This window comes from Syngnathus acus, chromosome 1, assembly GCF_901709675.1.
Source record: "Syngnathus acus chromosome 1, fSynAcu1.2, whole genome shotgun sequence".
NCBI lineage: Eukaryota > Metazoa > Chordata > Actinopteri > Syngnathiformes > Syngnathidae > Syngnathus > Syngnathus acus.
The window spans coordinates 8,376,604-8,401,857 of record NC_051087.1 but is presented as its reverse complement, the minus strand read 5'-3'; the positions used below and the strand labels follow the sequence as shown (position 1 = coordinate 8,401,857).

Here is a 25,254-nt window from a genome sequence, read left to right as displayed (position 1 = left end):
GTGTGAATTTGCTGTGTGTGTAAGTTTGCATGTGGGTGCATGAGAGTAGCGTGAAGTACTCACTGGTTGTGTTCACAGAGAACACACACATTGGAGTAAGTGGTTTGATCTGCACCACACACAGGGCTGTAAATCTTGGTGCAAAAATTAATTGGCCCAGCTGGACACATTGGCTGACAAAGAGCAAAAAAATAAATAAATGAATGAATAAATACATTTAGATTTTTGCCAAGAATAAGCAGTGGGGCCTTAAAGTTCACAGTCAATGTGCAATAATTATACATTTGTGTTTTAATTAACTCATTATCACGCATCATACTGATATTGATTAATCGAGCTCATGCGAGCTAAATTAAGCAAAAAAAATAAAACTACTTGTTACTCACAACATTCTATATCACTTCTTTCACACAGAGAAGCTGATAGCAAATGTAAATATTTATGGTAACACTCACGTTCAAATAGGGGCGTGCCTCTGTGTCTGTGAAAGCGGAAATTGTTTATAGAAGTGAGTTCAATTTTCATACTACACCTTCAGTACACAAAACAAAGGAACATGAGAAATATATTTGACTTGCATTATAAAGATGGAAGGAACTACCAAGGAACTACCCGTGTATCTTTATTAATACACTGTAGAAGAACGTTGGTATACATAATGTTTAAAAAAAAAAAACATACAATGACACAGCAATTATCATGGCTAAATAGCATCACATTCAGAGCAAGGGTTTAAGCAATTAAAATCGTGGATATTTAAAAACAAAATTCACTAGCGCTGATGGAGGACCTCATAGAAGCGACCATGCACTTCCCAAACAGATGTATGACAAAAATGCTATTTTAGATATCGACAAAACATGTGAAAATCCACATAAAGTAATTGCAAGTAATTTCTTATTGAAATAAGTTGGGAAAATTGGGGGATTTGTTTTTTGGGAGCGGGGGGAAGTAATCGCCCCTTAATTGCAAATAAAGCTGCAACCAGACTGCAAGTAAACAGATGTCTACTGTAATATTTTAGTTGAGTGTATAAAAACTTGCTAAATTAAATATTCATTTTTGTATACCTGCAACCACACAGATGAGCAGAAGTCCCACAAGAAGAAGTCTCCCAATCATGATGAATGCTGGTCAATGACTAACTCACAATGACAATGTCACACTCAGTGCAGTGAATTTATTGCAGTCAGATCACTGAAAATCAATATCAACACACAAAAAAAGCTAACTCAGACAGTAAACATGGACACAAAAACTAATTAACTAGTTGTAGACCATGGATTGCATTTGTAGATTTCTTTATTTATTTAATATTCCTTCTGATTGAAACATTGCTGCTGATTTGATCTACTTGCTGAACAGCTGATCAGAAGCAGGCTTCATTGCGAACAATCAAAACATCCAATTCTGTTGTCCTGTGGGGAGAAAATCAAGCACTTCAAACATTGCTTGAATTCCTTGTGGATTTTATTTCATTGTGTACAAATTCTATATGATTGAACAATGGGACAAAGTAGGCTACTGTGAGTCACATCCTTATCTCTCACAAAACAAAAAAAACAAAAAAGTATAATGTGTGGAGGGTCGTTTTCAACCATTCACAGTTCTGAATTAGGAATGTTGTTGAAGTTTCATGCCTGTGAACACATTCTGCTTTCTGAAAGACTAGTGAGTGTTTTGTCTTTTGTATTTACTTGTGTTCTTACCTTCTGTGGACACAAAGGGTACACTCATTTGCGTAGGTGTTTCCATCGCTACCACAAACAGGGGCATAGTTCATGGGGCATGCCAAAAAGTCTTCAGGGCCAGGACAAAATGGCTGCAGAATAACACGTAAAATTTGTAACTTTTGTGGCGCTAAGTAAAGAACTACTGCACTATTTAAATTTTTTATGTTGCAGTTGTAGATAATTGCAAAGCGTAAACTGCAACCACAATAATAAACACTAACACGAGCCTAACAAATTTGTATAGAATATGTGTGCAATAAAAGGTACGTCACCATCCTTGGGGTTGCTGCATTCTGTGCATCTGTGAAGAATGTGGAAACATCATTTCAGTCTTCACACAAATACTTTTCAGAAATACATCATTTTATACTCTGGGTTATGAACATTAAAACATGAGCTTGAACTGGTGGTCATGTCTTTATTGCGCAAGAGCATAGTTAACGTTTGACCAGAGTTTGTCAGTGTAGCATGTTTACTGCTACGATTGTCATTTCAACCACCGCATTTAACGCTTCCGACCCGGTTCCTTGTTCGGCTATTTTGGATTAATTTGAATCTTTTTCCTTGAGGTTTTTAGAAGGTGTGATTGATTGTACAGATTAAGACATCTTGCTCCCCTTATTACTCTGTACCACTTCATGGAGGTCCTCTTGAATATTAGGTCAGTCGCTTCTGGCCATTCTCAATAACAATATGCCTTGCGGTGTAGTCCTCCAAAAGATTAAACATACTGTGGGGCATTATAAAACATCTTTTCAATCTCCAGCTTTCAAATCATTTTGAGACTTTGTACTGTTTTAGTGTTTACTTTTTCATGTAGGTATTAAGTTAATGTTTTAATCGTCTTATGTTTGCATTTTGCGTGCAACTGTGGTTGTTTTTAAAGTGGCTCATAAATTGAGTCGAGTTAAAACTTGATACATACTGTATATTAAACATATTTGAATGAGCAAATATAATAGGAAATGATTTGTAGCATACTATATATTTTAGAGAACCAGTCCTTGTGTACCTTACTTGATACAGTACATAAGTCACATACAAACATACACTTTTACAATATAGAAATAGTAAATACCTGCAGCCACACAGATGAACAGGAGTCCAAATAACAAAACTTTCCCAGTCATGATGAATGGTGATCGATGAACTGAATTACACTGGCACATCAGGTTTGTGATTTTACTGGAAGTATTATCGAACGTGGGAACACTGCAGATGTAAATGAATGCCAGGCAAAATCTATTTAACCCCTTCTAGCCCTTGTGTGTGTGTGTGTGTGTGTTGTCATGAGTAATTGTACATATTCAATTATAAGTTTAAAAAAAATATAGGTTAATATAGGTTTAAAATAATTAGCATGCTACACAGTTTAATCCCCCAACCCTCCATACCTCACCCTCCCCAAAAAGTAAACGAAAGCTTTTTTTTTTCCCAAAATGTATGAACTTTATTTTGATAGTTAACACAACAGGCAACAGACTCAAACAGCTGTTGTTTAATACTTGAAAAAATGTAAACAAATAGTAATATTGAGCAAAAGAGGAGAAAATCACTACCACTATCTCTTGATTTCACCGAGAGCAATTGGACATTTCTCAGTCAAAGCACACCTTGCTAAAATCACCTTTAAAAATAAAGATTGGATGCGGTCGTGCAGCACTTTTCTTTTGGGACGCACGGTTCAATGTCTTTTAGCCTTCCTAAGGGTCCACAACATGCTTTCTAATAATTACAGAGCTGTTAGGAAACACTTTGCAAGATTTTACTGAACATTCAGCACCACTTATTTATTTCAACCGTGCATCTATTTGGTCAGAGCACTAATTAAATCGCAGTGGTCCCCGATTGTGTCCGATCATGGCAGCACAATTAATATTAAGAGTTTGGCAACTTTTCACCGTACAGTAGTAACGTGTTGTAGTTTGTTTTTAGTTGACCTAATGGAAAAATGATGTGACATCAAAGCACAGCTTTAGAATTGTACAAAACAGTTGCCTTGTCAGTATTCTGCTAGTTGATACATATTGAACTCAATTTGGCACGGAACTGTTTTGTCATTTTTGTGTGAACATCACAAGACCTCAACTGTACATAACATTGACCATCTTTAGTTCCATCACAAGGAAAGCAGAAGTACAACTGACATCAAGCATAAGTATGAGTGCTACCTTTCAAATTTAACTTCGCCGACTAATCCTTTTCCCCTTAGCCTACTAATCCTCTTCTTCATTTAGAGCCTTCGTGTTCATGATGTTCAAAAAAATCTACAAAGAACGAAGCAGTCTGCAAGCTTCACCACATTCACAATATAGTGACGTAATTCCACTAGAGTGTGTCCAGGCGGTGGAAAGCATGCATCTCTCATCTCTTTAACATCATCTTGTTCATCCACTTCCAGTTTTCACTTAAGGAAGTCCAAGATGGTGGGGGTGAGTGAAAAGATGGCATTACAGCTGCACACCATGTACAGATATCAAGAAACAACATTTTGTTTTGTTCTTTGGAAAGGGAAGGACTGGGGTTTTTTTTTCTCCTTTTTGTGCTTTGTCAAATGAGCTTATCCGTCCCTTTCCAGTCTCTATGTGTGGATGGTTTTGTTAATGGAGTGCTCACATTAAATCCCATTTCACAATAGGCACCGCGATGAACTAAAAGTCATGACATGAGGAACAACAACAAAAAATGACAATGTTATCAATCAACTGTTATTCAAAGAGAAGAACAGCAAAATTGCAACTTATCGCGAATCGAATTAGAAAAAGTGTCACAAATTTTGTGTTCCTCCCTTGAAATGTATTGGACTGTTTGAGCCACATGACGCTTTATAAAAACTGCTCCTGGTAACGAAGAGATTTGACCTTGAAAAGGGATTTAAGTCTTTAAAATCCTTTTGCAGTTGGCAGTGAATGATTGGAACATTCTTTTCCACCTTCCCCAAAGTAGAATGCTATACTTTTTGGAATGGGCTTTCAATTAGACTTCTTCTGACAGAGTAGCACGGCTACTTTTCCAGTCAAACATGTCAAGTCAAGCCTGACGCCGCCGCTTCAAGTGTTCGTAGTGAAGGAGAAGCACCAGTCTCCAACCCTCACAAAAGTATCTTCTTGTCTTAAATATAGAGATTTCTTGCATTGATCTGCATTGAGTTCAGTGTTTCATAATACCTGCAGTCTATGCCTCAGAATATCTTTCGAGGCTGTGCGCTTAACAGCAGGTCCACTGAGACGTAATAAAAAACAACAAAAAAAAAAGACTACAAATGACAACAAAATAAAGTGAACTTATACTGTCTCCCGCTTCTGTTTTTGTGGCGCAGATCATGCCCGTGGTCAGAGTCGAGAGTGACAAACAGCGACACCCACTGGTGATATGCTGGAATCAGACACAGCTCTCCGTGGTTTTGCTGTCCATGAGGAAAGAGTTAAACTGGGAAATGTTCACGACCACCGCATCTCGTTTGCTCAGGTGGACGTCTTTCAAGTGGTCCTCGTCACTTTGGTCCTTGGCAAAATTTACAAACACCTTAACGGGAGAAAGAGAAAGGAAGATTAGATTATCTGTGGCCAAAAGAAAAGACTTACTGTTTATATATACAGACACGAGTTTTGGCATTACTTGGTCTAGCGTGGTCTGAGAGACAGAGTAGTCCTCTATTCTGAGTGCCTCCTTGTTGGTGGCCAGCAGGGAGAAGATGCGTGCAAGGGAGGTGAGGGAGGAGGGCAGTTGATACTGAAGCATGTTGCGATGCTTCTCCTTCAGTGTACTACCAGGAAGTTCCCGTTCGATGAACTCCATCACCGGCCTGAGGTCAGGATCAGGTCCGGCCACCCTCAGGATGATGGTGTAGCCATCTCCAAACCTGAGGGGAAGGACAAACAAGTTTTATTGTCATGTTCATGTGCAGCCAAAATTGACACGACATCACAGTGAATACAATTTGGCAGCATTAACTCCCTCACTTTATATCACCAGTGATTGGACAAAGGCCACATTTAAAAACATGGTAATGAGAGTACTAGTAGATCTCTCTCAAGGCTGTAAGATTTGTCACAAATGTGCCAATTTTCTCAGCAGAAAAATGAGAAAATATTTATTTGAAATTCAGAATCCCTAAGTATATTAAAATCTGATTGCAGTGTGTGGACACGCTTCAGTGTGTGTATTCTCAACAACATGTAATAATGGCCTCCTTGATAGAATAACTTCTTATGAAAGCCTAACCTTCTTGGCCAAGGTCATAAGGTCGGTGACATTTTCTGCAGTGATTCCTACCTGTTCTTCAGGTGCTGCACACTCCCCAGACAGCGGAACCTGCCATTGACCATGATGGCCATCCTGGTGCAAAGTGCTTCACACTCCTCCATGCTGTTAAAAAAATAGGTCACCAGATCAAATTATGTATGTTTGGGGAAAATACAGGACATCAATTACTCAGCTGGTGACTTCAGTTTTTAAATTCTAACCTGTGGGAAGTCAGAACGACAGATCGACCCTCTTTGATAATGCTCAGTATGGCGTTCCAAAGGGCACGCCGTGCTTTCGGGTCCATCCCTGTTGTAGGCTCATCCTGTTAAATATTAACATGATGTGAATCCCTTTCATTAAGGAACATCGAGGGCGACTAATGATTGTGTCCCTTTCCTCTTACCAGGAATACAACAGGTGGTCCTCCTATGAGAGCGATGGCGGTCGACAGTTTCCTCATGTTGCCTCCACTGTAGCTACCTGCTGATTTGTCAACATACTTGACCAAACCCAACTTGCGAATGCCCCACTCTGCCACCTGGTGGAGAGAAGCAAACATCAGCCTTTTTCCCCCGCCATGTCTAAACTAACAATGTCTGTAGCCATAACAAATGTATAGTAGGTTATTTGTCTTGATGGCCCAAAGCCCTCTCCAAATGCTTATTTTGGTTGTGTGTGTGTTACTGACCTCACACACTTCCTTCTCAGGAACACCCCTGAGAATGGCATAGAACTCAAGGTGCTCTCGTCCCGTCAGCAGGTCATTGATGGCATCAAACTGCGGACAGTAGCCCATGTTCTGATGGACCTCATCTATTTCTGTTGTAACACTAGAGTGAAGCACACAAACACAAGGAAAAATATGAGCAAACATTTTCAGCTAAAAGTTCTAATGCCACTGAAGTACTTTTAAGTGTTACACGTGTCGTACCTCTTGCCTGCCAGGTAGGCCTCTCCACTGGTAACCACTGAATCGCCTGTTAGCATTTTGAACGTACTGGTTTTTCCAGCTCCGTTGACTCCCAGTAAACCAAAACACTAAAACACAAAGAATCAAGCATTCACATATCATTTCTATTCCATTAGAAACCAGATCAGGATTCCACTGTGGTGAGCTCGATGGCCCAATTTAAATGTGTCTATCGTCAAGAATGTTGAAAGAGTAAGAAATGTATTCCCTACCTCGCCTGGGGGAATGCCAACGCACAGGCGGTCCACTGCGGGCTTCTGTTTCCGTTTATAAATCTTAGTCAGCTGACGAAGCTCCAAAATATCACTCTGTCCTGCACCGCTGAGGATTCTTTGCCTTTCTCTGGCCACATCTTCATCTTCTTCTCCGATTGGCTTCAGGTGACTGGATGAGGACCTGCAAAGACAACGTGTAGAGTTGAGGTCACACTCATTAAGGCATCAGAGAGACAAGAATTAGTCCCATTGTGAATGCTTAAAAATGTCAAAGAACACGGATAAATTCTTTCCATGCACACACCTGGCCTTGATACAGAAACGATACTGGATGAGGATGGTGATGCAGAAGAAGATGACTCCCTCAATGGCCATTGCAAACAGGTTCTTTCCCACCATGTCCCAGGCCAGAGGGGAACGGAAACGGTTTTCCCCTAAACGCCCAAAAACATCTCGTCAGAACCCACAAAAACATTTTCATGGTCCATCTTAAAAGTGGTACGAACTAGTTTAATCTTTCTGCCAGGCCACTCTGCTGCGCTTACCGAATCTTTCCAAAGCATCAGCCATTGCTTGATTCTTCACCATGTCGATCAAACCTCGTCCCAGACAGAAGTGAGGGAAGATGAGGAATACGTTCTTCAGGATGTCATTGATGCCACCGATCTCCTGAAGGGATCCAAACATTCTCTCTCAATTATCATAGTTTGCTGTAAAAAATGGCCACGAAATCCAAATGAGAGAAGTTGTTATTTACATTGCCTCCAAACAGCTCCAGCACAAACGTGGACACGCTGCCGTTTATTCCTATCAGTATGTTGACACTGGTCAGAACCACGTAAGCTGTGCTGGGTATCTTAAAGAAGAATGAGGCCGGGTACATGAGAGGTGTGATGGACCACCTGGAAAAAAAGAAAAGCCACTTTCAAACACTATTTACGTGTGCAAGGCTGGTTTCAAGCACATACAAATGACACAAATACACGATAAACATATTTAAAATCGATATTACATAACAAAATTACACTCCAACTTACCCATACAGCAGCAGCAGCAGGGCTAGCACAGGCAAGTTTGTGGAGGAGACATAAGCATCTTGTTGGAAGCAGATGAAAATGATGATCACCAGCGTGGCAGGTACGATGTAGTTACACTGTAAGAAGAGGACAAAAAAATAAATAAAAGAATATTTGAGTAAGCTGCAAACCATTTTGAGCATCGTAGATGTAAGCTGCAACTATTTTGAGCATCATGGATCTTGTGTGGTTTGCATGGCACATATTACCTAGCCTGTGGAATGAACTAGCAGTAAATCATTTATCCCAACCCCAACAGATAAACGAGATTTCAAAAAGAAGTTTCATTCATGCAGGTATTTCGTTTACAATAAGTAAGGCAGCTTTCTAAGGTCACATCATTCACAAGTAATCCTCCTATCACAAAACAGATTGGAGAGGAATGTCCTACCATGTCCCAGACAAAGTTGGCCAGCCAGTAGAGGAAAGGTTGCACTCCACTGATAAACTGCAAGTGTTTGGCCTTGTTCACCCTCTCCTGGATGAGAAAGACGACAAAGCTGGCAGGTACAAAGGACATGGCGAAGATCACGCAGATGGACACCAGCACATCCACCGATGTGGTCATTCTGACAAAATAAATAACAAATGAAAAAGAAAGTCATGATTAAGTTTTCTTGAAATTATGTTTTTTTTTTTCAGGGGTTGTTTCAGTTTACTTACAGGGCAACTTGTGACAGCTGCTCCTTGGTGAGGTTGAGGGGATGATTGTATGCCGTGATAGCAAACTTGGCGGGGTCCTGGCCAGCTGGCAGACTTGCTCGAAGGATGCCATTGTTCATCACATTTAGAAAAGAGCCAATACTGTGCCAGCCCTTGTTGTTGAACCAGATCTGTCAACAGATGGGACATCATGCCAGTTGTTGTCAAGTTGTACATTTTCAGATACTCTTTTTTTATGCATGTGAGCATGCACTAACCTTGACATTATGATTGGTGTCTAATCCTTGAACGAAGTTGGAGAGACTGCGAAAGAAACGATCTGCTGCGGTTCCCTAGATGGTTGGTGAAGAAGACAGACTTTGAGGTATGGTCTTTAGGTTTTCCGTATCTTAAACAATTTCTTACGCCCATTATGTTTTCAAAGAGTGAAAAAAATGAATTCTGACATTCCTTACCCTTTCGAGACGGAAGCGCCTACGCAATTGAGCAATTGCCTCATCGATGTTGTCTATCTGGGCTGGAGACTGAGAGCCCTTGGCACCAAGCGAGAAGCCACCATATCTGTGCACAGATAAGTTCTTTTAATACCAGAGACAACCCAGATTCAAGCTCTCAAGAGGGATTGAATGTCAGCTAAAATACCTAAACTCGTTGACCCAGATCTTGTTCTTCAGGCTAGGAGGGGATAGAAACAAAAAAGAAATTAATGACCACTGCGGGGGGAAATGACTTAAAAAGCCAAATAATATGGGAACAATAATTAAATGTGTCACCTTTTGCCAATAATCTGAGCGTAGGTCTTCACCAGATAATCGGACACATTTCTGCCTGTCAAATTCTGAAGAGTGTCAGTGTCACTGAGCTTCATCTGAAAATAAAGCCATCAAAATGGTTAGGTTACAGTTTAAGTAGGTAACCTGGACATTATTTGGCTTTACTAACTTGTGGAGGTGGAAGGCCTCCTGCACCAGCTGGACATTCAGGCAGCATCCTTTTGCGCCCCTCGCAACTGCATTCGCACAGGGGTGATGGATTCTCCATGGACCAGTTGCCGTTGTCGAACATGTCCGTCACGCTTTGAGGTACTTCTGGAATCAACCATTCATTCTCCACGCCGGCGCATGAAGTGTCCCTGCAGCATACAGAGATATTGATACACATTCATTTACAAAGTCAAAATAAAATGGATGATCACTAAACCTATTGCTAATAATGAACATATTTTGTTTAGAATCCACACAACTGATTCTGTTTGTTTCTATTATAACTCACAAAAGGGTTTCTCCTTCCACGCAGCGTATCGTAAATCCCGATTTGTCTGTCAAAGCTCCAAGTAGTTTGTTGGCATGAGGGTCCTCAGGTATGTCATTACTATAAAGGCACACAAATAAGTTGAATTTATTGTGTGTTTGTTATTCCGTTGAATGAGAAGGATGACATCAAATGTGTTTCCAAGGAGTTATTTTCATAATGGCTGGTCGATAAACATACCTGACAAAGGTAAACTGCTCTCCATACATGCTGGGATGCAGAGCCAGGCTGGGGTACTTTCCAAATGGTGGAACTATTAAGCTGAACACCAGTGCAATACACACAAACACAGCTGGTAGGACAATCTAGTGGAGGAAAAAAAAAAAAAAAGAGAATAGCATTTTTTTTTTTTTTAAATGAAAATTAAAACAATATAACTTGGAAGAGAATCACAAATGTGGACAAAAGTACTCAGACACACCTCTTAATTAATCAATTGCTGATTGGGCTTAAAACCTTAGTTCCATTTAAAGCATAATTTTTCATTTTACATTGACACTTGGGACAATTATTTGCATTAGCCTTTAAGTCTTTGTTTTAAAACACCCAATTCCATTCTGTTGTAACTGCAAAGGAGAAACCAACTCTATAGATCAATACATTTGTCCATCTAATCCATTTGTTTATTTAAAAAAAATGCTTGTCATACCTGTGCAAAAAAGCCTTTCCTGGAACGTCGAGCATAGAGGAATCTTTTCCAGAGTAGTGCCACAAACTGCTGCCGCTTCAGACTCCAGCCTTTCACCTGGAATGAGCCTTTACCATCACTGCCACTAAGCCAGTCTGTCTCACGGGACTCTGTAGACACACACCACAAACGTGCGCAAGCATTCAAAGCTTGATTATTTATTACTACATGATTTAATTACATTTTTGCATTTAGGAATGGCAACAAAGACTTTCAGTAATTCCGCCACTGGCTCACCTTCAGAGTCATTGAAATCAAAGTCATCTTCAGTGAAGGGCTTCAAGCAGCTCTGATGGTCTCCAAATGCATGACGGCGACGTGTCCTCGTCGGCACTACCCCATCTGCAAACATGTTACGGCATGTTTGTTATGTTTCCTTCGGCAGCTTTTAAACATTTTATGCAATACAAGACTTTCAATTGATCAGAACTCACCTGAAAGTTCTACAGAATCAACTCCACTGTCCTCAGCCACTTTCAAGAAAATCTAAAAGAGAAGACATGATTAAAATTTCAGCGGAGGGTCATTCTTAAATCACATAAGAAAAATATGATCCATGCACACTTGATTGCTCACAGTAGTATTAAGGCTGAAAAAGGCTCTTTACCTCCTCCAAGGTTGTGTCTGATATTCCATAGCTTGATATTCCTAGGTCGGTGAGACGGTCATCAAGCTCATGGAAGAGCTCTACAAAGGCTCCATCTTTAGCTGACTGATAGGGTAAGATATAGGTGAGCTCGTGTCCGAGATCCTCCACCAGGCGAGCCTCTGACACATGCTTGAAAATCACGTTGGAGATGAGGGAAACATCTGATGGCACAAGAGAGGTCATGGTTTTAGTTTCAAAAAATGATTAATGTGTTTTATTTGTAAAAATACCAATGGTGGTGGTTTCACTTTCTGGTTCACTGCCAAGGCCGGCATCCGAACTGCTTTCAGAGACGCTATCCTCCTAAGTGAATGAATTTAAATTGAAACCAAGACTGTATCATCACAACATTTCAAGTGAGACACACACACACACAAGCCCTCCTACCTTCTCGGGTTTCTTGCTGTAAGACACGGTGCTTGCAGAATTCCTGCAGGACTGTAGAGCCAAATCGTAGTCTCGCTTGACCAGGGTCAGGTAGTAGCCAGTGCCCAGTTGGGTCTTCAGGAAGAGGGAGGAGCCGACACAGCATAGCTTGCCGTGGGAGATGATGGCGATGCGGTCACCCAGGATGTCAGCTTCATCCATGTGATGGGTGGACAGGATGATAGTGCGGCCTGACAGAGGGAATAACAAAATTGCTTCAGGGTCAAATCATTGTTGGCGTTTTTGCCTAAACACAAGCCAAACTGACACTTACGTTTGTCGAGTCCTTAAATCTATTTAAGGTTCTGACCTCAATCGTGGTGTTTTCATTTACATGTTTCCATTTTATTTGATTGTATGACTATGATCCATCATGTTTATGTCGTGAAAATGAATGGAATATCCAATTTACCTTGCCGGTATTTAAGAAGCAGGTCCCAGATGCCCCTGCGTGCATAGGGGTCAACTCCAGCGGTGGGTTCATCCAAGATTACAACTTTGGAGCCTCCAACAAAAGCCAAGGCCACTGACAATTTCCGCTGCATTCCACCTGAATTAAAAGCAATGGGAGAAGTGTCACAAGCTGGTTTCTTGTTTATAGACCAAAAGATAAAAAATTGGGCAAAATAAAAGCGCGCCAACCAGAAAGTGTGTTGGTGCGTGACTGTCGCTTATGAGGCAATCCAACATCTTTGACAATTTGTTCCATTTCGGCCTTTACAATGTCCTCAGGCAGTCCCTTCAGGCGAGCATAGAACCAGATGTGCTCTTCCACTGTCAGCCTGCATTCACATCAAGCAGATCATGAAGCAATGCCAACACAATTTCCAGGAACAGCAAAATGCGTCTTAATAAAATCAACCGTCTCTCATGACTGCAATTGACTGTGATTACGTACATGCTGAAAAGCACATTGTGCTGGGGGCAGACACCCAGATTCTGTCTGATGGTACTAAGCTCCGAGCGAATATCTTTGCCTAAGATGTAGGCTGTTCCTGAAGTGGGCGGGAACAACCCCGTAAGGATTGACCTAAGAAATAAGAAGCAGTGAAAAGTAAGTCAATCGCCTCCTTGAACGGGAACATTTGTTGTTGACGCACATGACGTGTTGCCTTACATTGTTGTGGTCTTGCCGGCTCCATTGTGACCCAGGAAAGAGGTAATCTGTCCTTCGTAGAATCTCAGGGAGAGCCCATCAACTGCCAACTTGTTTCCATGACTGTAGACCTTTACCAGATTCTCAATGTAAACACCTGGATCTATGTGGCTCGGCTCCTCCTCTATGCACGTGGCTGGAGACAATTAAAACACCACATCAGCATGGTTTAATTACGTTTGAGAAAAAAAGCAGATTTGTACCATCAGCGTTGCTTTTCTTGGACATAGGAGTCGATATGTTCTTGCTCTGTTTCTCGCCACACCAGTAGGTCTTAGTTAGAGGGAAATACCAAGGCCTGGGGATTCCATACTGGCCTGTGATGGAAATATTTAGTCTTTTAGTATCTTATCAACAATGTTTCTGATTTACCACATCTGCTGATTTGCAAAAAATAGTCAAACAGCAATTGTGAGAACACTCACCCGGGAACACAGCTTCAATGTACCATGTCATTAGTCCATAGAGCACAGCGTCAAAGAGCATGAGACAAATGGAGGTGGTCAGATTGTAACTGTCCTCTTCAAGGGGGCTCGCCAGCAAATTGGACCACTGGACTCCCACACCTTGCTCCTCAAACAGGGATAAGTACTCACAGCCAAATCCAAAAGCCACAGGAGACAGCAAGCTCTGCGAGAAGAATGGAAAACACGATAATCCGTTAATGCTCAGAGAAGGTATATTCACAAACAAGGAGTTGAGTCGGGTTTATCAAACTCTCCACACACCACAACAATTTTTGCTCCATATCCCACGTAGTCTTGCCAGGCAACACACAGCACGTAGGGCAGGTAGAGGGTGAAGTAGATGATTCCACCACAAGCCGCTGCCAAGTTGGCACGAGAGAACAACGTGCTGATCAGGAAGCACTGCATGATGGTCACCACGCCGAAAGAGCTCAGGAAAAGGAAGACCACGCCGGAGTCGCTGTAAGGCAGCAAGTTTCCCATCTGACAGGAGAAAGAAAAAAAAAAAAAAACGCGCATACATTTCATTCAAAGTTGTATTGAAACAGAAAAACAGAACCAGAGTTTTGATTGGTTACTGACCTTCAACAACAAGACCAATAACCCGGCGCTGATCATCAATGGAATCAAACTGCTAATGAACCAGCTGAGCCACAAGATGCCGTTGTTCAGTCCCATAATCCTCATGGTCTCCTTGAGCCGGGCTTCCTTCTCGTAGACCACACCCTTGATGATGATGGCCACCGAGTACATCCATGCCAACGTCATGAAAAGAGGCATCGATCGACTCATCACCCGCAGAAACCTACAAGAGCAAGTGAGAACCAGAACTTGATAAATCAGCCTCCTGCATTATTGTTTTTACATTGTGGCATCACTTACATGTCATCTACGTAGCAAGGGTAGGGCATCTGCTGAATGTAGATCCCAGTCTTTTCCTTGGTGCCTGTCACAGCTCGGATGATTCCCTGTTCAATCACATCCTGCAAGTAGGAGAATCCACCCCAGATGTAGCGCAAGTCCTCAAAAGGGTCTGCCCTGGGGCCGGGGTCCCAGTAGCTATAAAACACAAAATTCAAAAAGCTCCTCTATAGCTCGAGTACTTGTTCCTGAGGAGTACTTTCATGGCACTTCAAACATACCCATCCTTGATCTTGTTGGTCCTCTCAACATTATCGATGTCCATGCGGATTTTGTAGTTGACTTTGGGAGGCAGGTCAGAGCTGTTGCCATGGGTGATGTCAGGGAACACAATTCCTGCCCAGAACTTTTGGTTGTCGAGCAGACCCATGGATTTGTTGACCAAGCGCTCCTCGTTTGCTACTGGCTCCAGTTTGTCCAGGTTCACACACTGATTTGGAAAGAGGGAAAGGTGGGTTATGGCAAGAGGTCCACATTTGAGGATTAAGTACCGGTAAATAAGACTCACATGAACCCACTTCTGAAAAATATTACAATTGTGATCCAAAATGATCGATACTGCACATGGGCTTTGAATAGACAGTGCAAGAGCAAAGCACGAGCTGAGCCTCTTAACTGATTTAAGCTGTCCTGCACCAGGTGTCTTTGAGGACAGTGAGTTCAAAACCTGATGAAAAGGCAGCCTGAGGACGACAGGCAGGACACAAAGTGTTTGAACTGTTTGGCCCTGACATAGTTCTTGTGAAGAAAGACAGCAAGATGGCATTATAGGAGCTCCTTAGGAGGTGGATTCCACCAAGTAGGTCGAGATCTTGCTTATAGTTGGGCTTGACATTGCCCATGTTATGTAAGTAATGGCATTTGCCACATGAATATAAAGAGACCAAAAGAGAATTTTTACTGTATCTGCCGTAATCTGAGCATCAATTCCGAGAAGAAGAATGTCACAAGGCCCACTGAATTAGCAACCTTCAACAATTGTATCCCTGACGAAGATAAATAAAACACAAGCTCCTTTCAGCTGGGAGAGAACCCTGGTTAATTTTTGTTGGGAGCATGATGTCATGGCTCTTTAGCCAAGGCTTGGCATGCTGACCCACTAAACATCGAAAGAGACAGTACGATGAATCGATTGACATACTGTAGTACTGCTACAAGAGCTTGAAAACAATGTTAACACGATGACCTAAATGGCCAATTAGGAGTCAGCTTATTGCCTTATTGAGTTTCCTCTTGCATAACGACCTAAATGAGAAGTTATTTATAAAGCGGAGAAAATGTTTCATCTGTGCTTTTGCTAGCAATACTGAGCTAGTTAAATTATAATGCAATACTATTTTTTATTTTACTTTTTTTTTTTTTATTAATGTGCTTTACTCATACTGACTTCCATAAAGCGGGTGATGGTGTGTATGGCCTGGTCAGTTTCATTGAAGACATCCCTCCAGGTGTATGCTGATCCGGCTGGTCTTTGGTCAGATGACGATTTGGAAAGGAAGTGCGACACATCGGACACCCGCCACTCCGTTCCACTGAGTTGGGTGTTTAAGAAAGTGGCACTGGCGTTGTTTTGGAGCAGCGTCTGCAAGAAAAGAGTTTTGTTTATATCATAAAAAATGTGGATGACTTTTAATCATAAAACAACAACAAACACTGCATGCTTTATGGCTAAAATCAAACCCATTTATTATAGCTCCATTTTTGGATATTCCCTCTCAGGCTTTTAAAGTTCATCTTCCCATTCCACTATCAAGGCAAGACAGACTTTAACTGGGTGGACATCCATCAAATAACACAGTTTTATAAAAATAAGTAGAGCATGTTATTCGATTGCAAATCATTATTATTATCATTTAAATAAAACTACTTGCAAATAATATATGTAAATAGATATACAACTCTACTCTCATAATAATTTCATGCACAGCTAAAGTTAGGTACTACTCAGTTAAGTGTTACCCATTTTATAGTCTATATTTGTAACACAAATATGAATTCATACATGGAATGAAGACATATTGTGCGTTGTTGGTGACTTTCGGAGTAATTTGTCAAATGCCGTTTGAACATTGAGCACTAGGTGGCAATGATGAACGTTTAACTTTAAAGTGGCCAAGAGCAACCATTTTGTGAGTATGCCATCTGAGAACTTGAGAAAAAAAAAATCTTGACATTTTCATTTCTCGTTAGGTGGCTGCATTTTCTTTCCTGTTAATCTGCCCTAAATCATATGTAAGACTAATTATATATCAAGTAGAATTGTTCATGTACTATATTTCTTTACTTTACTTTTTTTGTGTCTTGAGAATGACTAGACATTCTGAAAGGGGGTGAGAAATTGGATCCCTGAGCAATAGTCTCTGATGTTTGTCCCTCATGTTTACCCTGAAAACAAGTCAGTCCGGTGTTCATTTTCTCTACCTTATTTTCACACAGCCTGAGGATAAACTTGGTTGTGCAAAGTTGTTTATGTATAACAGTTGTTATATAAGGTCATAACAAAGCAGAATGGATCGTGACGCCAGTCGAGTGTTTTGGTACTGAATTTAGGCAAGCGCCTAATAACACTGTTGTCACAAGTTTAGAGCAAGACAAGCTGAATGACGTTAATATATGTATGCGTGTTCTGTCAGTGTAGCCCACTCACCCTGACCAAGTCCATTTCTTCACTGTTCTCCATGAAACTCCACACTTTGGGCTTCATCTCATCCCACATCCCACCAAGGTCCCTCAACAGGCCAAGCTCCTGGAAGGTTTTGTTCACCTGGAGGACCCAGTCCCGCACATTAGTCACCATTTAGAAGGGATGATCTTCCACCAAGACCCTAAGTGTATACCTCGTGGATTATCCTCTGTGTGGCTGGAGTATCTGGGGTGTACAGGATCTTTCCCATCAGCAGAGGCTTCAGAGCTCTCCAGATCATCCTGGAAATGGGACTAGACTCCAGTTTGCGCATCATGCTATTGCAATAAGGAGCTTGACAGAGAAGCAACAAAGAATTTAGAATTAATGAGCATCATTTCAAACTACTTCTCAATAAGAGCGTTATTGGACACTTACTGGATGTATTGTCATAAGTGGAAAGGGACTCATTATCGCTGTCGTTGCCATGGTTTCCAAACAGTGCCTTGTAGTTGTTATCTTCATACCAGTTGAGAGACTTGATTTTGAGGCCACCTCCCTCTGGGTGGCCACACACAATACGTGACACAGCCTGGTACATCTGATTCGGAGATCCCGTGGCATTGGCAGTGAGATAAAGGATCTCTTTTCGCATATCTTTCCAACTCTTCATGCTAGCAAGCTGGAGAGACAAACACAGCACAGTGTAAACAACAGGAAGCATGCTTGGATGAGTTTGGCATGGAAGAATTCAGGAGCCCAAACCGTACCCCCCTTTAACTAGATAGAATTGTGAGTCTTTGGGGTCTCTCTCAGGTCAGGGATGTGTGCAAAGGTCATTGATGAAAATACCTTTGCTTATAAGGCATATAAATGTTGACGAGTTAAGGGAATAGACAATTCTATGGGCACAATTCTATGTGCACATTATTTCAACTGGTAAGATGAACAATACAGGTACAGAGTACAAGTGTAAATATTTGACCATCAAATATCTTCAAGGCACATTTCCCTGTCAACAGATCATGATAATGTTCACTGTGTCACCTTCCAGGAGAGCAGAACAAAGTCACCAGTGGTTTTAAAAACACCGCTGTGTTTTTTATTTTAAACGTTTTACTGTAAACGCCGTGAATATCAGATGTGCCAAAGATCAAGTGTCACAATACAGTGAGTGTCTGCGAGACTGATGGTCATGATCAGCACTCTTAATGGTATTCCAGACATGGCGCCGTGTAGGAGTGTGTATGCACTGCAGGGGGGGGGGGGGGGGGGGGGGGCTCTGTGGGGTGGAAGGCACTTAATAGTCAAACAGATGGTGATAAATCTCCAGTCTTATCTACTGTTCTTTAGTGTGTCAGCCTTGATAACATGCGTAGGCTGCTGCAACACTTGCATACTCGCTAATTTTTAAAAGGCTTGTGTGCCAAAACGTTGTTATTATTTATGACTGAATAGAATATGATTTGCTGTAGGACACACCATTATAGCCAGGCCTGTTATTGTTGTATGTAATGCCTACTTTTGGGGAAATACGCTTGTAGGAAAAAAAAAAAAATTAACAATTATGATGATAATCAAAATAATATATTCAATTCATCAATTTCTCCAATAATTCAGGCAGTTTGATTCATGCTGATGTTATAGTTAAGAATGAAATAAAATAACAAACACACGCCTGTGTCTCAATCAAACCTGCGCCACAACTTAGACCTGCTTTTCTTTGGTTTAATATCTAGTCTGTCTTTTGTCACCAAATTATCAGGTGCGCCGGATGTGTTTAACAGCAAAACGCCTTCGGTCCGCTGGCACAGATAGACGGTAAACAAGACTTGCCCCAGCACTACGATTAATTAATTATTAATTAATTAAGATGTGGCAGTTTTTACACCGAGTGCACGTGCATCCGTATAGCTCGTGGTGGTAGATTTAGTTTTTGTTACTGCTGTTGTTTTTTGTTATGTCAAGCGTAGCATTTATTCAGATTTTGCTTTTCTATATTTTGTGAAATATATGCTCACATGCATTTGACACATTTGTCTGGCCTCTTTCACTTCCTTTGTGCGAGACATACGTAACTTCGTGAGCAGACAGGCACCACAGTTGCCACAGTTTGAGAAACAAGTCACCACAAGTTCTGCATTAATTACATTGTGTCACCGACTCGTGATAGGAAGGAGTGGAGTGGGGGTGTGACCATTTTGTGTAACAAAGAAAAAGGGGCGAAGGAGAACCTTTTGTGTCTGCAAATGTGAATTAGAGGTTACTTGAGTTCATCATTTAAAACTATTGCTCTGAGGTAATGACACAGGTTAGGGCTACCAGAAAAATATGAGCAAATATTTAAGGGAAAATAAGCAAATCCTCAGATACAGGAAAAACGCTGGAGACGTGAGGACAAAGAGAGGTTACTATCGGTCATTCTCCTCAAAGCCAACCACTGCAGGCTCCACAAGTACCCTGCTATTACACTGACAAATGCTGCTTAGCACTCACACACACTCACGTACACACACTCACGTACACACACTCACGTACACACACTCACGTACACAGACACACACTCACGTACACAGACACACACTCACGTACACAGACACACACTCACGTACACAGACACACAGACACACAGACACACAGACACACAGACACACAGACACACAGACACACACACACACACACACACACACACACACACACACACACACAGACACACACAGACACACACAGACACACACAGACACACACAGACACACACAGACAGACACAGACAGACACAGACAGACACAGACAGACACAGACAGACACAGACAGACACAGACAGACACAGACAGACACAGACAGACACAGACAGACACAGACAGACACAGACACACAGACACACAGACACACACAGACACACACAGACACACACAGACACACACAGACACACACAGACACACACAGACACACACAGACACACACAGACACACACAGACACACACAGACACACACACACACACACACACACACACACACACACACACACACACACACACACACACACACACACACACACACACACACACACACACACACACACACACACACACACACACACACACACACACACACACACACACACACACACACACACACACACACACACACACACACACACACACACGCATGGTTGTTTCAGAACAAAAGAATTGTATTATTGTCAGGATCATTTCTAGCTTAAGTAGTTTAACTCGACACATACACTTCTGTCTTTGCTTTTTGTCCACAACACATTCACATTAATCTCACAAAATTGAACGAGCATATACATGAAGCACATTGGGGCAGTTTGTTCTGAGTGTGGTTACGTATGGGCTTTGCTTGCAGTCGTATCAAATCACCAGTTTTCAAGAGTTCCATGCAAAAAAGCAGTGAGCGTGTGTGAAGCATGTTTTATAGAATGCATATCTGTGTTTGTGTAGGTGTCGATAGTGACGCAAGCTACTGAGAGCTAAACTGTGGAATGGTCTCCACACACACACACCTCAGCTGCCTGTTATGCCTCATAATAACCTCCTCCAAGCAGTCTGTCTCAGGTTACCTTAGTTCATCTGCATCATCCAGCTTTAGAAGTCACAATCACCAGGGTATGAATTGCTTATATGTCTAATTATCCAGTTCATTGATAATTGAAGGCACCTACAATTTACCATCTTACCTATCATGCTCAATTATCATCATTATACGGCACGATAATAGTATACACACTAAAATGATCTTCGATATATTTTCATTGGTGGTAAATGACGTGCAAGCACTTTATTATATTTAAATTGATTTGTCAGGTTATCTGTACTTTTGAGTATAAATCTGACTGAAGACTTTTAACTTGTACTCCCTTCATTTGAAAACAGATGTCTGTACTCTCTACTTCATACTTTGTCTCAGATGAGATCACAACTTCAGAGTGGGAGAAGTATGATATTCCACATTCATGGTCTTCTCAAGACAAGGTTTGATGTACGCTACAAAATTGATGTTCAAATCATTGTTGTGTTGGATGTATTTCATTCATAAACAACAACAGTGGGCATCGGACCCTCTGACTCACTGCACATCAATTCACTCATCACACACGAACGCGAATGATCCCTAACATAAGCAGCTTCATACCAAAGACTTCAACACTCAACATCTCTTACAAAACAAATATGCTCTTTCATTTCTGGTTCAGCTCAACACGTTTGAACCCCAAACACAGCCAGACTGCAGTGCATCAAGTTCTTTCCCTTCCATCAACATTTTTTAAATTTCTTTCTCAGTTCCAAGCAATTTGTAAGGAGGTACCCTATAAGGATAAAAAATGCTGAATGTTGCAATGGTCAATGTAAACAGTTGTTCTTACTGCTGATTAGAAAGGAAACATGCGTAGGCACAACACGCACTGTACTGTAATGCGTTGTCAGCAAAGTTGAGCACAGGCCTAGGACAGGGGTGTTTGTGTCTGAAAAAGCTATCTAACATCCAATGTTTCTCATTTCTTGTGTTAATGTTCTGCAAGAATGCGGTGACTTGGGATTAAAGTTTTACTTTATTAAAATAAAATTGCACAATGATGAGAAATGAATGTAAAAGTGTAACCCAAGTGTGAATCGTTATTAGAACGTGTGTGCGTGTGTTTGTCAGCAAAATGAGGCCTAACCTGACATTCACAACTGCTGATCGTTGAGCGTGACTAATTTTGAGAGCATGCTAACAAGAAACTGCACTCTGGACACAAATATTTAGTTTGTCTTATTTCTACAGTGCCTCATAAGTCAATGTTGTGCATGTATGCGTTTAATGCAAGTGTAGTTCAAGTACCTCCACGGTCAGCTCTCCCAGGCTCTCCAAAAGATAGTCAGTGGCAGTGGAGACTTCCTGAACAACTTTGGGATCAGACTTAACATCCTTCTGTGAAGAGACCATAAATATAACATTTTTAGGCTAAGATTATAAAACACATGATGGCGCAAGAATTTAAAACAATATTTTTCCCCCAAGCATTTTGTCCCTCCCCACCAAAGAAAATGCATTTTAACCCTAAAAATATATAATAGCTGCTTATCACACTTCAGTGAGCGGACGTTCCAAAACACACTTTTTTGTACATGTACAATGGGAAGTTTTTTGTAAGATCAATCAGTAAGCCACCTCTAAATCATTCTATCACACTGTGTCATTGGTAGTTCATTGACGTCTTGCAAATAGATTTTCATGGGGACTAAGATTTGTTTTTACCTTGAGTAAAAATGGGAGGGTTATTTGAAAAAAAACCAAATGAGTTCCCTCTTATATTATAATCAATAGTTATTAGATTCATTAAAATGGTTGTAGTCTTCTAAAATGAGTTTTAGTAAATACCAGAGCGAGAACCTTGACATTGTTTTGGGGTGGGGGTGGGGGGCTATATTATACAAAGGGGAAGGAAGGAAGGAAGCTGTGAAAGAACAACGGGCCACAGTGTCTTTGGCCTCTCGTGTTCCCGCCTGTCATACTGTTGAAAGTGGGTGTCTGTTCTTGTATGTCACACTCAGCAGTCAGCTGCTAAAATGTCTCACACACATTCAACCACAAGTGTTGTAAAGCAACCTTAGAAGAGAGAAATGCGTAAATGGTCTTGTATACTTGAACACGGCCTTGTTTTGTCTTGTACCAAACAATTATGTTGTTGGACTGCATGACAACTTTATTTATGCACTTGTCTTATTCTAATTTCCATTTTTCCAATTCTATTCATGACAATTTTGTAAAACTCTCATCAGAATTGTTTCGAGTGAATGTGTTACAGTACTCCTGACTTTTCAGATAATCAGCGTTTCTGTCCGTATGCAAGATTTCATCATCTTTTTTCAGCCGTACAGAACATTTTATTCACCTCTGATCATCATGACTCACTTGGCTGTCATGGGTACGAAGGGAAAGGGGACGGCTTTATTGGGAAAACAAAAGTAGGGGAAAGGTAACAAAGGAAGCCGATGTGTTGAAACAAGCAGAAAACCAAAAGAATTGTGGAAAGCAGAGGAGAGATGTGGGCTTAAGGCAAACTTTCACATGAGCGATGTATAACATATTTGGCTAAAAAAAATAAATAATTAAAAAGTACTTTTAATGAACACACTTACGCGAATTGGCTTGAGAAAGTCCAAGTTGGACAGGAAATGGCTCTGTGCGTTGTCCAGCCAGTCCCTGGAGGACTTGCAGATAATTTCTTGCGTCAGACGAGAGACATTGCGATCAGCTATATGCACAAACTCCTCCAGAGGCGTTATGTTGCACAGGTCTCTTAGATGAAAGCCAAAACCTTTTGTCAAAACCTGGAAACAGGAAGGAGAAAGGATATAAGACTGATTATACTTTGTTGTTTTTTGAAATGCTCCATGACTATCAACACAAAACACTGTACATGTGCAAGTGAGGGTTGTAACTGTGTCTTGACGTGCAGTACTGTGATGTGATTACATATAACATGGACTCACATTTTTCTATAGAATCCAAAACACAGAATAACACTTTTGTGTTTTTATTCATTGGGCATTATGCGCTTGTATACACCAACAAACAAACAAAAATGTTCGTTATCAAAGCTGAAGTGATGAGTCATTAGGATTTACACAAGTGTTTGGGGATTTTGCATTAAAATGAAGACTCCCCTCGAGTATTGAGCAATGACCTTGCTTGCAAGGTTACTGGAAGCTCATCCTTATTGATCAATAGACATCTGGGTAGCGGCAGTGGGTGGAGCTGAGTCACATCGCAGCACTGTGTCTGCACGTGAGAAGTAACGGAGGGAGGGTAGGCAAAAAGGAGCAGTCACGTGACTCTTGCCCCCCTCTAGGAAGTGATTTTTCAGCAGCTGCTGCTGGCGCGTCTGTACATTAGTAAAATTTTTTCATGTAAGATGGTGACCGATGGACAAATAAATACACATATATGCACAGACATTAATTTAAATTAACAAGCAGATAGCTGCACTAAAGTGAGGATGAAGAAAAACTTTTAAATTCAATTGTGATTTATTTTAATTAAAATTGAGCAAAATGTAATGCAGAGGGCATCATTTCATCTGCACCCATCGAAACCCACCCGAGTGTTTTTTTTCTGGCATTATGGGCTTAACATTCTCTACTGAGTCAAGGTTACTGGATTTGTGCATGAGCATCGAGGCTGGGGAATTATGATGATTTCCCATGTGGAAAAAAGACTCCACATACTGTTAAACACATTGACAATGTGCATTTGAAAATCTCGAAATAACACTCATCATAATATTCTACCTTTTCCAGATTGACATCGGCCTCCACTATCTGCTTTAATGCATGGCGAGGGAGTGAGGCATTGTGATGCAAGAAATGGGAGAGGGTTTCGTTGTCCTTTAGAAAGTCCTTCAATTTGAAACCTAGAAAAGTAAAAACAAAAAGATTAAATCCAGAACCTTTTGGAATAACAACTTTAGTTACACAAACAGTATAAATAAGAAATATGTTGGATGGTGAAGACCTGCTCCGTCAATAAAATCAAAGAGTGAATGTCTTTGACAGAGGTACAACAGAGTTTTCTAATCATTAAACCACAATTTGGAATCATTGAGTATTGTCTGTGCAATTCACATTCTGGTCAGACCTGGTGGACCTTTCCTGGAATGCAGGACTGGACATAATGAATGACTAAGACGATTTGGTGCATGATAAAATCGATTGCTGCGTATCACATGAACTTGCTTTGTTCAAATCACAAATTAAGGATTCTTAAGGGGTGATGCAAAGTATCACAAACTGGAACAAACTGCTCTGCTGTGACTTGCTGAATTCAGTGGATGTCAAGCAACTTCTCTAAACAACCTGACTCAGTTCCATGATGACTTGCCCGTCCGCCTGCATAAACTCGCTTTGGTTCAAGAAATGCACTCACTAAAGGTTACTTGTGGCCATTCCACTTTGCTCTACATCCTGTCAGATGGTTCCTTCCTGTCTTCTGCACATGCAAAACAGCTTGCTGCAGTCAAAATGAACATCCCAAAGAGGAAGTGAAAAACTTTAAGGTTCTACGGTTTAGTGAGGGTGTTAAATTGTGCACTTGTGCCCATG

The 25,254-nt window shown here is 41.0% G+C and overlaps 2 protein-coding genes across 2 annotated transcripts in view; both read right to left on the bottom strand.

The window, feature by feature from the left end:
- Window positions 1-1,288: 1,288 nt before the first annotated feature.
- Window positions 1,289-2,991, bottom strand: spink4 (serine peptidase inhibitor, Kazal type 4). Its single transcript, XM_037261614.1, has 4 exons — window positions 2,812-2,991; window positions 2,006-2,034; window positions 1,710-1,822; window positions 1,289-1,418 (listed from the first exon to the last, which is right to left on the bottom strand). The coding sequence occupies exons 1-4, from the start codon at window positions 2,900-2,902 to the stop codon at window positions 1,370-1,372; spliced, it is 282 nt and encodes a 93-aa protein (XP_037117509.1). The 5' UTR covers window positions 2,903-2,991; the 3' UTR covers window positions 1,289-1,369.
- Window positions 2,992-3,216: 225 nt separating this feature from the next.
- Window positions 3,217-25,254, bottom strand: part of LOC119128792 (phospholipid-transporting ATPase ABCA1-like) — a 29,784-nt gene continuing 7,746 nt past the window's right edge. The window contains exons 6-49 of the mRNA XM_037261569.1: window positions 24,445-24,566; window positions 23,293-23,484; window positions 21,992-22,081; window positions 17,585-17,828; window positions 17,361-17,500; window positions 17,171-17,287; window positions 15,911-16,105; window positions 14,745-14,953; window positions 14,485-14,661; window positions 14,185-14,407; window positions 13,864-14,085; window positions 13,561-13,765; window positions 13,339-13,452; window positions 13,097-13,271; window positions 12,878-13,009; window positions 12,622-12,761; window positions 12,392-12,529; window positions 11,941-12,170; window positions 11,784-11,856; window positions 11,512-11,714; window positions 11,339-11,390; window positions 11,142-11,246; window positions 10,866-11,014; window positions 10,397-10,521; window positions 10,178-10,276; window positions 9,848-10,037; window positions 9,679-9,773; window positions 9,548-9,580; window positions 9,361-9,466; window positions 9,163-9,237; window positions 8,906-9,075; window positions 8,634-8,811; window positions 8,204-8,319; window positions 7,924-8,068; window positions 7,712-7,835; window positions 7,471-7,600; window positions 7,164-7,347; window positions 6,913-7,019; window positions 6,670-6,811; window positions 6,385-6,519; window positions 6,200-6,303; window positions 6,009-6,101; window positions 5,352-5,595; window positions 3,217-5,258 (exon numbers count right to left, since the gene is read on the bottom strand). Coding sequence (XP_037117464.1) covers window positions 5,115-5,258; window positions 5,352-5,595; window positions 6,009-6,101; window positions 6,200-6,303; window positions 6,385-6,519; window positions 6,670-6,811; window positions 6,913-7,019; window positions 7,164-7,347; window positions 7,471-7,600; window positions 7,712-7,835; window positions 7,924-8,068; window positions 8,204-8,319; window positions 8,634-8,811; window positions 8,906-9,075; window positions 9,163-9,237; window positions 9,361-9,466; window positions 9,548-9,580; window positions 9,679-9,773; window positions 9,848-10,037; window positions 10,178-10,276; window positions 10,397-10,521; window positions 10,866-11,014; window positions 11,142-11,246; window positions 11,339-11,390; window positions 11,512-11,714; window positions 11,784-11,856; window positions 11,941-12,170; window positions 12,392-12,529; window positions 12,622-12,761; window positions 12,878-13,009; window positions 13,097-13,271; window positions 13,339-13,452; window positions 13,561-13,765; window positions 13,864-14,085; window positions 14,185-14,407; window positions 14,485-14,661; window positions 14,745-14,953; window positions 15,911-16,105; window positions 17,171-17,287; window positions 17,361-17,500; window positions 17,585-17,828; window positions 21,992-22,081; window positions 23,293-23,484; window positions 24,445-24,566 — 6,386 coding nt within the window. The 3' untranslated portion in view covers window positions 3,217-5,114. The remainder of the gene's footprint in view (window positions 5,259-5,351; window positions 5,596-6,008; window positions 6,102-6,199; window positions 6,304-6,384; window positions 6,520-6,669; window positions 6,812-6,912; window positions 7,020-7,163; window positions 7,348-7,470; window positions 7,601-7,711; window positions 7,836-7,923; window positions 8,069-8,203; window positions 8,320-8,633; window positions 8,812-8,905; window positions 9,076-9,162; window positions 9,238-9,360; window positions 9,467-9,547; window positions 9,581-9,678; window positions 9,774-9,847; window positions 10,038-10,177; window positions 10,277-10,396; window positions 10,522-10,865; window positions 11,015-11,141; window positions 11,247-11,338; window positions 11,391-11,511; window positions 11,715-11,783; window positions 11,857-11,940; window positions 12,171-12,391; window positions 12,530-12,621; window positions 12,762-12,877; window positions 13,010-13,096; window positions 13,272-13,338; window positions 13,453-13,560; window positions 13,766-13,863; window positions 14,086-14,184; window positions 14,408-14,484; window positions 14,662-14,744; window positions 14,954-15,910; window positions 16,106-17,170; window positions 17,288-17,360; window positions 17,501-17,584; window positions 17,829-21,991; window positions 22,082-23,292; window positions 23,485-24,444; window positions 24,567-25,254) is intronic.

Bases quoted from the DNA above. Each gene is read 5' to 3' on its own strand.
- spink4 (XM_037261614.1), bottom strand. From the start codon at position 2,902: ATGTGCCAGTGTAATTCAGTTCATCGATCACCATTCATCATGACTGGG. The intron at 2,035-2,811 runs GTATTTACTATT...CATTCTTCACAG, and splicing joins GTTCATCTGTGTGGCTGCAG to ATGCACAGAATGCAGCAACC. The intron at 1,823-2,005 runs GTGACGTACCTT...GTTATTCTGCAG, and splicing joins ATGCAGCAACCCCAAGGATG to CCATTTTGTCCTGGCCCTGA.